General features: G+C 41.6%; 1 protein-coding gene across 3 annotated transcripts in view; it reads right to left on the bottom strand.

Moving 5' to 3' along the window:
- Window positions 1-627: 627 nt before the first annotated feature.
- The window catches only part of PHF2 (PHD finger protein 2), a 234,392-nt gene continuing 218,429 nt past the window's right edge, over window positions 628-16,590 (bottom strand). The window contains exons 21-23 of one of the 3 annotated variants that reach the window (XM_044300454.1): window positions 14,101-14,365; window positions 13,714-13,797; window positions 628-6,665 (exon numbers count right to left, since the gene is read on the bottom strand). In XM_044300454.1, coding sequence (XP_044156389.1) covers window positions 6,577-6,665; window positions 13,714-13,797; window positions 14,101-14,365 — 438 coding nt within the window. In that variant the 3' untranslated portion in view covers window positions 628-6,576. The remainder of the gene's footprint in view (window positions 6,666-13,713; window positions 13,798-14,100; window positions 14,366-16,590) is intronic. The other 2 variants (XM_044300455.1, XM_044300456.1) reach the window with 2 other exon arrangements.

Genomic DNA, 16,590 nt, shown 5'->3' with positions numbered 1-16,590 from the left:
ACTGGCGTCTAAAATGAGTCCCTTCATCAGGTATGAATTACCCGCAGTACCTGGCAATCTCTAGCAGTCTAATAAATGAGGACTGGAGAGGCAGGGAGCATACTCGACCTGCCGCTCCATCAGGACTGGCATAATTGGACCCCTGTGCCCTATCTGTCTTGGTCTCGGCGGTCGAACCTCCACCGATCAGTTAGTTATTCACTATCGTGTCGATAGGGCATGGGCCGGCAACCTCTGGCATTCCTGGAAAAGGGAATAGTCTTTAATACTTAGCACAACACCTTTAATGCAATAAGTTTACCCATAGCTAGAAAAATAGCCCTTCTTCTCTATTCATCACTAGGAGAGATAACAGAGTAGAGCGCTCGGCTGTCTCCGGAAATCCCGTAGAGAATGGAGTGGCTGGATGCACCTCTGACCTGCCGCTCCATCAGAATGGGGAGACAGGACCTACGTTATGGATATCGGCGAGGATTCCCGTGTTCAAAACCCTCTCTCATAAGTTATTCCTTATCCTGTGGATAAGCGAGAACCCTAATGCTCAGCACAACCCCCATATTATTGAAATACACAAATACAAAATATGCCAAATATAAAAAAAATAAAAAAAATACACAGACACATTTATGTACAAAACCTGAAATATTTTACTTCTCTTAAACTTTGATCTAAGTTTACTTAGATTTCAGTGACTTAATACAAGAGCATTTGATTTAATTTTGTAAATAAAACACTGTAATAGCCACAATAAACTTCATTAAAAATGTACATGATGCAAAAATAAAAATAACCATAAAAAAAAAAAAAAAAAAAACAGCATGAAGGGGGGGAGGGGGTATACGCTATAATATAGATGCTGAGCAAGGACAATACACAATCTTAAAGGAAGCTTTCTGCAGAACTCTGGGACCCTATTGGATGCACGTGCCTGGACCACTTTCCCAAGCGGGGAGGAGGGGCGCTCGTAGCAAGTCGATACTCCTTTAGTTAATAAGGCCGCCATTGTTTCCCGTAGCTGGATTTTCATAGACAGAACATCCGGATAATGTGTATATAAACGAAGGTCATACGAAATGTACAAGTATAAAAGATTACAAACATTAATAAATTATTACATCATCACAAAACACAGAACACTTCACAAGGTGCTATTAAAATAACTGCATCATCTTCTCCTAATACAAGAATTCAAACAAGGAGCTGGTATATCATTTGAAGGCCAGTCTTCAAAATATCTGATTTCTTTTTTTTTTTTTCCTTTTTGATTTTTACAGATTTTTTACATTTTTTTTTATTTTTTTATTATAAGATGTCTTTTTTTTATGGCTGCACAAATTAACTTCCAGGCATTTTTTTTTTATTATTTCCTTTCTTGCTCCCCAAAAGGAAAAAAAATATATATAATATAAAATAAAATAGTTTATTATACTTGGTAAAATTCTGCATAAATGCAACTGAAATCATCTATAGAAAAAAAAAATGGAAATCCTAAAGATACTGTATTTGATCTGGTAGAAAACAAAAAAGTATTTAAAAGGCTATTTACAAGCTACATTCTATGAAAAAATATGCTGTAGCCAACACATAAAGGAAAAAACTAAAAGGATGGGATCGCCTGAGAAACAATGGTGTCTCCTTATAAGTGCCAAAGTGCAGACAAGTCATTCCTACACTACACACTACCTGCTGGATGCTTAGGAATCCAGTTACATTGTCAGTACGCGACACCTTCCTACGGTTTACCGGAAATACTGGGTTTTTTGTGCAGCCGCAACCTTTTGTAAAAACATTTGTAGGTGGTAAGTTATCGGTTATTGATAGAGCACCGGTTGAGTATCTGATGGAGCGGAACGACGGTTGTGGAAGTGAACAGCTAGAAAAGGCAGTTTTTCTATCTACAACCACAGAGAGCATCAAAACAACAAAAACTAAGAAAAGGAATGGCTTACGTTAAGTGCTTGCCTTACAAAGGTCTTCCAGCAGTTAGATATCATTTCCAAGATGTCTCATAGACCCTGTAAAATTCAGGTGTAATCAGAAGATTCCGTTGAGGTCTCACCACACCCTGCATCAATATTTGTAACCATTTTTTATTGCTCCAATCTTAAAAGAAAAAAATGTCAACAAAAAATTATATATTCTACCGTTTTGTGTGCACAGCACCTCTGAAAATCTGACTCCATGGCAACTAACTCCAAACAAACCGATCCGGCTGTCACGCTCTTTTTCCTTCTGTTCCCTACTTCTTGCTTGGTTATTTCCGCTATTCTGCTCCATTATAGGGGCAGAACAACGTACATAACAGAAGTGCCAGATATGGCACATAACTGAAGCAAACAGACCCCATGGGCTATAATGGGACCCGTTCGGTTTCCATTCAGTAGAATATTTTTTTAGTGAAGAAAAAGGTCTTGTATTCAGGACTTTTTTCTTCGCTCTTTTTTAACAAACAGAACCTCCAACGCAGATGTAAACATAGCCTAACAGGAATATGTCACATGAAGATGAGGACAGACAAAAACATAGCACTTACTTGGCCAGACTACACAGAGTTTGGTTGTAGTCTGTAACCATGGAGATGCAAAATGGTAGAATCCTTTTAAATTAAAACTACTTATAAATTAGCTTCATTTTCTTAGGCATTGGTGCAATACAAAAATGAGTTGCACAGGTTGGGATAGCCCCATTCTCATCATGTAATGGTGGTCCCAGTCTAAATAATTGCTTGCTTCGCTAGATCCAGTCATATCTACCAGAGGGGAATTTATTTATACGGAGGATAGGGGGAGAGCATGAGAACGGTGCATGTGCTTGATGGTACTGAGAGCTGAAGAAAGCAAGAGACTCCTAAAATCTCAACTTTTAGTGTTTTTTTGAGGTGGGAGACTGGTCTAGGACATCGACAAAAATAGTTGTTGTTTTTTTCATTGTGTGGAGTTACACCTATACACCATATTAATAGCCTATATGTCATAATAAACAGGAGCTGTATGGTATGATTAGGCTAAAACTGCAAAAAACCTATGTCATCGACCAAAGCTGATGGAGATCTGAAGGTTGGATTTCATAGTTATAGGGCTACGTGACCATCCTCCGGGTAAAGTGTACAAAGCAATAAAATATATCGAAGAAATGGTACGCAGTGGTCCCCGTTTGCTCTAAAACCATTACGGGACAGACATTTGGTTTGCTACAAAACACAGTGATCTTTATGACCACATATCCAGTGCTGGACATGGCCAACAGAACAGAGTTTCTATTTAATATAACAGTCTTACATTCCTAGATGAATTTCGCCATATGAATCTTCCAATAAATATATGACAACCATGTTGGCAAATTATGGTTCTCCTATGGACCCTCCATCATCTTCACCTTTTAATCAGGTTAGGTTCACACTGGTGATAAACTGTCCCGGTAGAGGAACACCCTGCCGGAGTTCATCGTATCCGGTATAGCCAGATACTACCTTTCCCAGCCAGAGCTCATTTACTATAATGGGACCCGGCCTGTTTACGGCATTAGTGCTGGGATTCAGCTGGACATTAGTCTGGTCGAATCATGGCACTACTGCCTGAAACAGGCCGGATCTCATTATAGTCAATGGGGCCTGGCAGTGCTTAGGCAGATTCAAGCTGTGCTGGACGCAATGAACTCCGGAACAGTTTAGAGCCAGTGTGCAACTAGCTTTAGTATCTGATAGACTAACCACATACATAGAAATGTATTCCACTGTATGCCGCTGTAATAAACATACATTATTATGCTATATTGAGTGCAATAATTAGTCTTGTAACACATACATCAGGACTATTGCCCGACTCAGGGCTCCGATATATGCCACTGTATAAGCATACAGTGGCATATTTCACCTAATAAATATCATTGTAAAAAAAAAAAGTATACCACATAGTATACGGTTTTTGCAGAATGCCTTTGTATAGAAAAACTTCGATTTTGCTTTTCTATACAGAAAAAAAACCTAGCGCATACGGCAAACAGGGCTCAAACATGCACAGAACAGAGTCTTTGCTCAAACTGTTGCTTAGATTCTAGCACTGTAAGTAAGCACAGGTCCAAAAATAAAGGAAAAAAACATATTATGGCTTCAAAACCAAACTAGGCAGCAAGGGATACAGGAGAAGGGAGCAACAATAGGGATCATGTAACTAAGAGCTACAAGCTTGATCCCCAAATCTGTCCAATAAGAACTAATAAATCTTCAAAGAAAACATGATCTTTTCCCAAATTGGTGTTTCTGAGGTTTTACAGTTTCACTTAGAGAGGACGTCCATGAGAATAGGCGTCCTGTGTCCCCCCTGTATGAATGAAGCAGCAGTCAAGCATGCATGCTGCCCCTCCCTTGAATCTCTATAGGAATTCCGGAGATAGCCAAACACAAGACTTGGTTAGCTCTGGTACTCCCATAAAGATGAATGGCGCAGCAGCAAGCATGCTCGACCACTACTCCATTCACACAGGGACACACCAGACCCCTGTTTTTGTGATCGGTGGTGATCAGTTTAAGTCTTGTGACAACTCCTTTAATATTCCTGATAGAGCTCTAACTCCAAAACCTTCAATGAAACCTCTTTGAGATGACTACTCAAGATAGCATTAAAAAATTGGTTTTCTAGAGGGGGTGGTCTCCTGAAAGATGATGGCCAGTACGCATACTATACGGTGGACCTGAAAATCTGTCATAAAAAAAATCTAGTCTGGATAGGGGTGATCTTCTCAAAGAGGTTGTCTTTAGGGGAGGCTTAACTGTATATCTCCTGGTATAAATGACTCAGAACTCAGACATCTCATTCCTAGCGATCTACGTAAGAATCCCATTGATATTGAACCCCTGTAAATTCCCTGCTTAAAGAAACAAGCCATTGGATTAGACTTTCATGTGTTCTAGTTTTAGACCCTGACCATAAACCTACTTAAAGGGCATCTTTTAGAAGATTTGTACCTATGACACTGGCTGACCTGTTGCATGGGCACTTGGCAGCTGAAGGCATCTGTGTTGGTCCCATGGTCATATGTGCCCGTATTCGTTACAAAAATGAGGTTTAAATATATGCAAATGAGCCTCTAGGACTTTAGGATTAGCCAGGGCCAGGCGATTTACATTTATACTACCTGGCCCTGTCAATCAAAGTGGAGAGGGTGCCGCAGTTGGAGAGAGAGCAGAGGCTTTAGGTGTAACGGCAACGCCCCCGTTGCTCCTAGAGGCTCATTTGCATATATTAAAACATCCTTTTTCTCAGTAATGCACATTGGGACAAACACAGATGCCTTCAGCTGCCAAGCGCACATGCAACAGGTCAGCCAGTGTCATAGGTACAAAACTGCTGACAGATGCCCGTTAACTGCTGATGCCCAGCACCAACCCTTGACAATTGAATACTTCATGATGTAATCTGCTCAATAAAAATAGTTTCTTGCATTATTAGATTTCTTCTTCAATAGCAAACTAGACCCAATGATAATGGGGTGCTCCATGATTAATAATTTAAAATGTGGATTCTGCACCATAACTTAAATGAGTTGAGAAAAAAAGGTCTGCTTCTTTTTTTCTTCTTCCAGAAACAGCACCGTTCTAGTCCACAGGCTACAATACCAGACGTGGCCAAAGTGCTGCTCTTTCTGAGGGAACAATCCTTATAACAGGAGAACTTCCAGACTAAGAAAGACTCAACTGAAATCTGAGATGTTGGCAGCCACGTATAAGCATGTATGCACGTGGGAGCTTTTTTTGATGGTCACATCCATACTTCACATGTATGTACCTGCTGTATACATAGATTGCAAAGCATACAGCCCGTTATTATACAGTGATGTATGGATGTGTGTGTAGGCAAAAATCCATACAACTAGGATCTGATGGAGGTGTGTGGACCCAAGTGAGTGTATGTTTGTGCATCTTCATCTTGACATCTATGTGTCAGAGAGAATTTTATTTTTTTGTTTCATGGTAGATGTAGGGGTAATGCTGTGATAGTTGGGGCCTTAGTGAACAAAAATACACTCACTGACTCGCACTAACTAAAGATCTGGACACTAATGAAGCAGCTCGTCAGAATCCTTATGACATTGACGATACGAAGCATGTGACGCTAAGCCCAAGATGATTGGTGTCTATGATCAAAGGGTTGCAGCCGCCATCATGTGTGCTGTACGTCTGTCACATGGCTGCAAGATAAATTAAACCAAGCAATGCCTTTGTGTTCCTCTCACTGACCAAGTGGGTTCTCTCCTAAAGACTGGAATGATCCTATATATTATAATTTTTTTTTTTTCATTTTCTTCTTTCCTGCAAACTAGTCACTCTCAGCAATTTGAGAAAGGACAATAGAATTATTATTATTAAAAAATATTAGCAGTAATCTGTACACGTCAACTGCTGGAAGTTAAAAAGAATTACTAAAGTGGTGGCAGGAAGGTAGAAGGTAGAGCGGGGTGGGTTCCTCCTAGCACATTTTGCAGAGCGCCACTGCAGTCCTTCGAGAGTTCAAGGTTTAGTGTCAGCTCACGAGTCTATGAGCCGCAAGGAGAAAGCAAAAGTCTAACTCTGTACAAACACTAAAGGAGAAGCTTTCCGTTCCGGTGGATTTTCAGGATCTTCCCAAGCCTCTGTTTAGCTGTTGCCATGCCTTTTTTTGTACGTTTACCTGCATTGATAACAGAAATAAAGAAATCAGAACAAGTACACAAGCTTTATATGATTTAACTTCCAAGCCTTGATTCAGCAAATGTAAGGAAATCCACTAAATGCCAATAAAGGGCTAACTGGGTTGTATCCATAAGTGTCTGATCGGCGATGGTCCAATCATTGGCCCGAAAAAAGGGGCCCTGTGTTCACCAGTTTAAATGGTGCAGCAATCACGCATGTACAGCGCCAAGTTATTAATTCTTTGGGACTGCTGGAGATAGTTGATCACTTCTACTTCTACACAGTGTCCCCGTTCTCATGATTTGCGGGGACCAAACCGATCAGACACTTTTTTCCTATAATGTGGATATCTCATAGGTGTTTGTGGTGGGGCAACCCCTTTAAATCAGCTAGTAATGATGAGAGCCTGTGATTGATAGAATTCTCTTCCCTGTGCTCTGCCCACACATTTGGGGGACACTTACCACAACTTGTTGAGCGGTTTGCAACTTACATTTTAAAAAAGGCGTATGAAAAATAACTGCCAGGAGCTGGCTGGCTGATATGCTCAACCTTTAATGTTTAGCTTCACTGTGCACCACTTTTGATAAATGTCCTCCTTGGGGTCTCCTGGATTAAGGCTCCATTCACACGTCTGCAATTGTGGTCTGCATCCGTTCCGCAATTGTGTGGAACGGGTGCGGACCCACTCATACTCTATGGGGACGGAATAGATGTGGACAGCACACAGTGTGCTGTCCGCATCCGCATTTCTTGAGCGCGCCACCGAGCTTCCGGTCCACGGCTCTGGGAAAAAATAGAACATGTCCTATTCTTGTCCGCATTACGGACAAGGATAGGACTGTTCTATTAGGGGCCAGCTGTTCCGTTCTGCAAAATACGGAATGCACACGGATGTCATCCATATTTTTTACGGATCCGTTTTTTGCAGACTGCAAAATACATACGGTCGTGTGCAAGAGGCTTTATAAAGGAAACAATTACGCCCTAATGACAAATAGCTCTGTGCAAAGACCATTTCCATAACCACTCCACCTTATTATATCAATTGGGTCATAAGGCAGATAACTGCAAAATCGCAGCATCTACAGTAAGTGCAACTTTGGAATGCAGAGTCCATTAATTACATTGATAAATGTGTGCCCGTGGTGATTTATAGATTCGGTGCTGCTGCGGCACTTCTTTTATGAAATCTGCAAGCTAAAGCAGAGCCCTGAGTGGTTAGCCCTGCTGAATACATTCTAATTAACCATCTAATGCCTGCTGTATTTCTCAGCCACAAAAAGTTTTCCATAACATGGAACACATGTCCGACAAGTTAATTTCTTTATTTATAAAAAAAAAGGGGGGGGGGCAGAATATCTAAAAAACCATACGAGACATCATACTCAGCTCGCCCATCTCCCACCACTCCTGTTCTGATGCTTCCTAACTTCCCAGCAGGTCCCGACTTCCTGGTCCCTGTCCACAGTGGTGACCTGTCTCAGCCAGAGAAAGGCTGGGTGGTCACATTTCTGTGTGTGGAAAGATCAGGAAGAGGATATGGCATCGCCAGGGGATTAAGGGGTTAAAAATTACTTTGAATGACTTAATTTTTTAAAGTCATTCTAATATTTTTATTTTATCATCTAGATAAATCTTAATCATCATGCACACAGCCAGTCTGGACTTGCTATGAGCACCATATTATGATGATATTATCCCCTAGAAGCAATCTGTAAGAAATCAGGAGCATTCAAAGGTACTGTATGGCCACGCAGATTTTTATAGCCCCCTGGCTTATATAGAGCTGTGACATGACTGTGTGCATGAGCCTTAAGGGTGAGTAACGCATAATCCCAATTATTTTTAACCTTTTTTTTTTATGCCTTCTATTTCTGACATCTTTCAGAAGTTTCAGATAGGCCATCAAGGTTGAAATCATGGAAAATCATTTAAATGTAAACCGCTGGTTGCAGCCGCATGCCACCATGTACATTATCATTGAGACTAATGCCTCAAGAAGCATCAGCATCAACAATTAATGATAAAGGGAGTTCACATCACCGTTCTTCTGATCCTTCAGAGCAGGCATCCTGCTTTTCTGTTCTTCAGATGGATCAGAAGACCGGAAAAATAACGGGGATGTGAACTCTCCCTATGTTACAAGGCAGTTCATGCCACTGCTGTCCTGTGCGCGCAGGCAGGTGTCGGCTGCCTGTGTGTGATCTAGGACTAGTATTAAGTGTATCTCACCTTGTTTGCAGTACTGCAAAGGTTAATCCTCCTTTGCTCGGTGTGCAGGTGCTGGCTGTGTGGTGCTGACTGCTCTGCTCTAAAGTAGAATCTCTGCTTTGTGTCCACCACTTGCCTGATCAACAGGTTCTCTTAGCTTCTGCTAGAAGAGCTATAATCTGTTTGTCTACCTGTGTACCAACCTCTGCCTGCTCACTGTTCTGACCCTGTGCTGCCTGTCTGACCTCTGGAATGAATTATGGCTTTGCACGAACTCTGCATTGGCCTGACCTCTGCCTGTTTCCTGATTACTGGTATTGCCTGTCCCCTGGGTGCTTCTCACTGGTGTCTGATCCTCTCCGTGGGTCAGCAGCCATCTGCACCAGTGGCTTGGCACAGTGGGTCCACGCCTACATAATATAAATGACAATATAATGGAGAAAGCAGTGTACTGGTGACTGAAGCAATGGAGGTTTGTCATTGAAGGTGGAAACGGTAGAAAACCGAACTGAAATGTGGTCTCACTGAAATGCTACAAGAACATAATTTGCTTTATACCTCCATATTCCATAAAAATGTAACCTAAACCTCCAGCAAATAAAAAATGGCATATGTTGCAACAAATATAGGAAGAGACTCTGTCATCCTTTGCACCTGTCCTGTTTTGTGGAATATCAGTCATAGGTGGGAAAAGGTGCAGGAGGAAGGGACACTTTTTAAGAATCGTTAGGGCATTTGGAAGACCCATGAAATGACCTCATTTGAAGTTATTCTACGTTATTCTCCCCTCTCCAGGTTCATGCTTCCTCTCTTTCCAACCACTACACCAAAAGCGTTTTCCCAGCGCCAGCCACTGCACTGGTTGCCCATCCACTTTTGAATGGAATTTAAACTTCCTACACTCACCCACAAACCTCTCCTCAGTGCTGCACCTCCCTCATGTCCATCTACCACCCTACCCATGCTCTCCATCCTGCCAACGATCTAAGGCTGGGTTCACACCTGAGCGTTTTACAGCGCGTTCCTACGCGCTGTAAAACGCACAACAGGCAAGAACCAATGCTTCCCTATGGGAATGGTTCTCACCTGGGCGTTTTACAGCGCGTACGATCGCGCTGTAAAACGCCCGACGCTCAAACAAGTGCTTGAGCTTTTTTTGGGCGTTTGTCGCGCGTTCCCGCACATAGATATTCGGGAACACGCGAAAATGTGTGCACGCCTGTCTCTGTATGCGCGATTGTAAACGCCCGTATAATCGCGCATACAGAGCGCTTGTTTCAGAACGCTCAGGTCTGAACCCATACTAAGACTAACCCCTGGAATAATCCAAAGTTCCCACTCTCGTCTCCCAAATTTCTGTCAAGCTTCACCAGTTATCTGGAATGTGCTCCTCTGAACAATCAAATTAGGCCGCCTTCACATCAGTGTTTTTCCTTTACGATATTAAGATCCGGCAAAGGATCTCAATACTGGAGGAAACCACTTGCGTCTTGTCCCCATTCATTGTCAATGTGGACGAAACTGAACGGAACAGAGTGCACCAGAATGCATTCTGTTTGGGTGCGTTCCTAGGTCGGACAGAAAACCGCTGCAAGCAAGACGGATTCGGCATGAAACACAATGTAAATACAGGATCCGTTTTCTGGGACACAAAATAAAACGGATCCGGCACCTATTGACTTACAATGGTCTCAGTGCCACATCCGTCATGGCTATTTTAGATTCTGCCGGTTCTATTATCTAGATGGAGGCGTTTTTGCTGATCCATGCCAGAAAGTAGCCTTAAATTGTTGCATCCACAGTTTTAAGCACAATGCCCCAGATCTCTTTACTCAACAGTATCTCCCAAACTCCTTGCACCCCTAACAAGCTTCATACCTGTGCACACACATATACAGGTTGACTTATGCCTGCACAGGAGCTTTGCTGGTGAGGCTTTCGGCATTGCATGGATGCCTTGTCAACAGTACCACCCAATCTGACTGCTACAGTATTTACGGCATACAATCATTTTCACAAAAACTATATTTTTTTAACGTATTTTTTTAATCAAGTGAAAGCAAAAAAAAAAAAAAAAAACTGAACAGCCCCATATTACTTTAGGTATGGAAAAGGAGCGGCAAATCCAATGACACTTGTCTCTAACTAAGAAGCTTCAACTCCTATTTAACAATGACAGCCATAGGTAATACCCCATATGGTAGTTTTTAACATTCCTCCCCCCAATCAGCAGCAAAACCCTAGATACCCCATAGCTAGACCCTGACAAGGAGTCCTTTCTTGATGCGGCACCAGCAATGTGTGCATCTATGTGGTCAGGCCAAGGTGGTTGATAGGTGGTGTATTTCGTCTTTACGCTCCATTCTCTTACAGTTCTATATATACTGTATATATGGCTGTTCTACTGTATGTATGAAATGAAGGTGCTGGTGTTTATTTGTTCTGTCCGCCCATACCCCTGTGCGTAACCCGCTCGTGTCTTGGCTGCGATCTCCTCTAGTAACTGAAGTGTAACTAACGATTAGCTGCTTATTTAGTCGGGCAGGGATCCATGGAGGAATGTTAGAGGCTGCCTAGGAATCAAAGGCAGGGTTACTACATTGCTGGGTTATGTCAAGTGGAATCGCTGTCATTTTCTATGTCCATGTCTGACTTCATTAGGAGTGTCAGCGCTTTAAGATACTCCAATCAAAGTATTCAATGTTGACATTTAAAATAACAGGACTTCTGGGAACTGCCTGTAATCAAGCATCTGAGCCATCATGGGATCAGAGTCCAGGTCAAGGACTTCCTTCAAGATTCCTGAAAGCAGCTGCACGCTTCATACCTGGGCCGCGCACTTCTAGGGTGATACTATCACTTTTAAGAAGATTTTTTTGAGTTTCTGCTTTGTAACAAGGTCTCAATCAAAAGTGAATATTTAGAAAATGAATACAGTGAGATAATGCAATGGACTTACACCAACACTCTCTGCACAGGGGTGCGGGTTTCCAAATAGAAAATCTGCACGTTTGTCATGCAGATTTCTGTGCATGTCCGTTACTTGCGTTTTTTTGTGCAAATTTGATGCAGATTTTCTGCAGATCTCAGACTTCCGTTGAAAAGGGTGAAATCTGCACTAAAAATCTGCAGAAGAAATTGACAGGTCGACGATTTCAAAATCTGCACAGCAGGTCAATTTCTGCACGGAAATAAAAAGCAAAGTGTACACATTTGTCTAATCTCATTTACTTTGCTTATACTGAGTTAGACTACTTTCACACTTGTGTTGTTAATTCTGGTAAATGGAAAAAAAACTGATCCGTCACTAAATACCAGGGTGGATAAAAATCTATGATTTTTTTTTTTTATATAAAATGCTTTTTGAGGAAAATATATTACCATCCAAAAGTTATTCCATTATGAAATAAAGATTCGTTTTTTAATTATGTAGAATAAGGCTGTATATGTTTAATTTTTGGGGTAAATAAATTCCATTAATCCATTCACAATGTCATTTTGTAAGATTATTGGGCAGTTTCTCTGCCTACAAGATATTATCACAGATGCTTGGTTTACTTTTGTAGTTCTCAAAACTGAATTTGACTCAGCAGAGATCACATGCCTCTGACTCAGCAGAGATCACATGCCTCTTCTTCACAGCAAAAATGTTATAACATGAACAGATTTGAGAAAAAGACCTTAATCCTAACTTTTACAAACCTATGAATGCAGAATCAACCTAATATGAAAAAGTTGTTATTCAAAAAAATCTTCATCTACTTGCATATTATAAGTTATACCAGCAAGAATTAGTCTTTATGTAGAAAACTATGATTTAAATCAAATCCACCCTGCTAAATACATTGAAAGTCAATGGGTAACGGATACGTTTTTTTAGGCTCCTAAAAAAACTTATCCTTCACCATTGATTTACATTGTTTTCAGTGCCAGATGCGTTTTTTTTTCTGTTTTTATGACTGGACAAAAAAACACGGCTTGTAGCGGTTATGTGTCCGGTCACAAAACGGAATGCCGCCGGAACGGAAGAGATACTGATGCATCCTGAACGGATCTTTTTTCACTCAGAATGCATGAGGACTAAACGGAAAAACATATTTTTTTTCGGTTTTGAGATACTCTGCCGGATCTCAATACCAGAAGAAAACAATAAAGCAAGTGTGAACGTAGCCTTACAATTGTTCCTTGTCCATTGCCTTTAAGTGCCCTGTTATTCAGGAATGGGCATACCTACATACTTAGACCACTAAGGAAACAGAGGTGACATTTTTCCTATACATGTTGAAATGAATATATGCGATATGAGCTTTGTCCCCCTACAGACCACCGGTGATATAACCATGCCCTAGGTCCTATGTACCCCTAAAAATTGAATCATCTCTAGACAAACACATAAATATAACAAGCTTGAAAAACGTACCGAAAGTTTACAAAGTCAAAGGACAAGAGAAGTGGTGCTGTGAAACTTGTCATAGCTACAAAGGTCAAAAATCTTATGGACGTACTGACAATCTATTTAGTAAAGCCATACCATGTGAGTAAACCTATACCATGTGCAGACAGATCATTACAAAAAGGATGAATACCCCCAGCATCTACAGTGTGACTGAACAGGTTACTGTCAAGTAATCAGCTCACAGTTTGTGCATCTGAACACAGGCCTTATGGCATGGACATTTCCTTACAGCTGGTGATGGGATGGAGACGTAGAAGAGCCTCCCCTCCAACGGTATATAGTATCCGTGCCTAATAGCGGTGTCTACAACCCAAAAAAACAACAACCTTTCAATATACTTTATATGATTGGTGATGAAAATAACCAATATACCTACCCATTGATCCTCCCGGATGTTGGCTATTGGTCTCAGATATGTGTGTACTGCTTCGAAAGTGTCCTAATGCCCCTGGCAGAGCAGCTGTGGGGAAATATAGGAGTACGCATGACTACAGTGTGCTGTATAAGACACCTGTAATGCAACATAATAGAATAGTTCCGATCTGCACAACTCCAGGTCTTACGAGCGGATGATAAACCACATTTCTCAAAAACTCTATGGCCGTTTCCAAACCTTGGATAAAGAAACAATCTGGATTACTACCAACCACTGGGACCTGGAGTGGAGCTTCACATGTGTCGCGTTCCACGCTAAGGTTAGAACTGCGATACTACTGACACATTGCTCATGTAAGTCCAGCAGACACTCCACATGTAGGTTTACCTTTGGCAGCTGAGTTATTTTGGGAAGACACAGACGGTCTTCTTTGTGTGAGGAACACCCCGGGGGCCATAGGCTGAGACCCTCTGTTTACTTGGGCTACACCAAACGTGCTGACGCCGGCCGTGTACTCGTGGTCTGTTAGACTAGTGTCCAGAGATTCCAGCTTTGTGGCTTCGGGAGAACTGCTTTCCTGACAAAGATTATTTGTGTTGTTAGGTGAAAGCTTCTTTTTTGTATTCTTTTTCTTCTTTACTTTTTTTTCCTCCTTTAAGGAAGCAAATCGTTATCATGAGGCTGCTTTCAAATATGGATTGACTCTTAACAGGCGAGCAGAGAATCAGAAAAGAAACGTCCAGACAGGGTGATGTCAGAAAGTCCGCGTCTCCCTATTGACCGGTATGTTATGGTAATAGTATTTTAGGATGTATTTCTTTTATTCGTTTTTTGTTTTTGTTTTTTGGTGGGGGGGTTCACAAAGTTCTAGTTTATAGGACCCTTTGAATGGACTTTACATCTTTTACAACAGACTTACAATGGCCAAACACATTAGATAAATGTTGGGCAAAACTGCAGATTTTGGTGGGACAGACTGACCATCTGATGTGTATGTGTGTTCTGACTCTGGATGTAACTTTGGATCTCTGGAGCCTGGCGGCGGCTTGTCCCTCTCGCCCTATTGAGAACACATGCCTGCTTGAGCGAATGTGCATGTATAGGGGAGGTCATGAGCAACAATGTTGGGTGAGTGAGTGTTCAGCCGACAGCTATTTAAGGTGTACAACACAACTTTGGGGAAGGCTGAGAGCTATGGCAGTTATAGGTGCATATAAAATGCCCCTAGTTCAAAGGGAGTCATTTATAATTCTGAAATACGCCTCTATTGGGCATATGTCAGGTGCAGATGGTGGCGCAATGGTTAGTTGTGCAACTATCTGCGAATTCCCCCCGCTCACTCCAGGTCTAAAACTGTGGGCGGGGATGGGGTTTAGCCATAGAAAAAGGTCTAAATGTAAGACAGCTTGAAATCTGCCTGCACCTCTTCATAACTTCGGCGGATCCACCGCCAGCTTAGGGCTTTATTAAGACCAGTGTCTAAAACACCAGTCTTAAGAAAAATGCCCCAATGTCTTTATATTCTATATGACTTAATATATGGTTGTATATTGCCTTGATTGTATAGCAACTGAGGACAGTTGGGGTGGACCGAAACGCGTAGCTGCAAGCTGCTTGCCTGAAATAAAAGAAGATTAAAAGCGTGCTCTAAGGATTGAGTGCTGGCCACATCCTATACTTATTGATATGACGGCATATGCACAACTACTGTATGCGATATACATCTTCAGTGAAGTAAAATGAGACTGGCAGTACATTGCTAGGGGCCTAAACGTCCTACTGAATGATGTCATCAAATCCTTAAAAAGAAAACCCACTTCATGTTTTATATGTTCTGTTTTGTACAGCCGTGTAATGTGGACCCTAACTGTATATATCTCTAACAAAGAGAAACCACCAAAAGATTCAACCTGACACCATGAGCTTTTGCTGTGGAGTCAACTGAGAAACCCTAGGGAGATATCACCGTAATGCCTGCTTCTACATATTGACCTATTCTCATCTGATTACATCCCAGATGCCTCTGAGGTCCTGTCATTAGGCCTAAAATACATTATGCTGTATCTCAACTGCACTAAGAGAAGACCTCCGCAACGAGAAAGTGGGCTATCAGAAGATCAAGTTCTTCCCATCTGACCAGCACTATCATTGGATGGAGATGGAGTCCTTGGCTACCACTGTGGTCCAGTGGGTAAGAGCCTTGCAATGAACTCATCAGTCTAATGGATACAATGCAATGCAGCCACTAAGACAAGTGGGACAACTCAAAACAATGACATGGATGTCCCTCTGCCGCACTGAGTCAATACCTCTGGTTGGGCCTAGTGTAGTTCCAGTCTACGATAATACTTGCAAAAAATCATCCCATAATATACAGATTTAGCCAAATACATGTACAATGCTAAGTAAAGTACGTCACCTATAACTATTACCTATCACTTTTATGGCTTGTGTATATCTGTTTTAGCTGACATGCCATTTGTGGGTTGTCTGTCATTTTGATTCCTTTTTCTCTTTGACATGGTGGCCTTAATGCATTTCCCATCATACCTCAGCTTTAGAGAGACAGAGGGGAAATAGTCTCACATGAGACTAAGATTACAGATATAGACCTTCTGCCTCTAACTTACACTGAAGAGTCTCATTGTATCCTATGCAATGCAGCTTCAGCCCATCTCTCCTGCCTCCTGCTTGTGATAGATAACTCCCTGTCAGCAATTACAAGCAGTAGGCAGGAAAGCAGTGTGAAGCAGCATCTCCTAGGACACACAGAACATATAAAAAAGCAGTGTGAGTCAGGAGAGTTTTCTAACTATCCGATGACTGCTTGAACTCACCTACCATATCCCCGTATTCCTAGTCTCTTAGATATGGTAG

The sequence above is a fragment of the Bufo gargarizans genome, chromosome 7 (assembly GCF_014858855.1).
Source record: "Bufo gargarizans isolate SCDJY-AF-19 chromosome 7, ASM1485885v1, whole genome shotgun sequence".
NCBI lineage: Eukaryota > Metazoa > Chordata > Amphibia > Anura > Bufonidae > Bufo > Bufo gargarizans.
The sequence above is the reverse complement of the archived record's forward strand: the minus strand, read 5'-3'. Positions and strand labels throughout refer to the sequence as shown.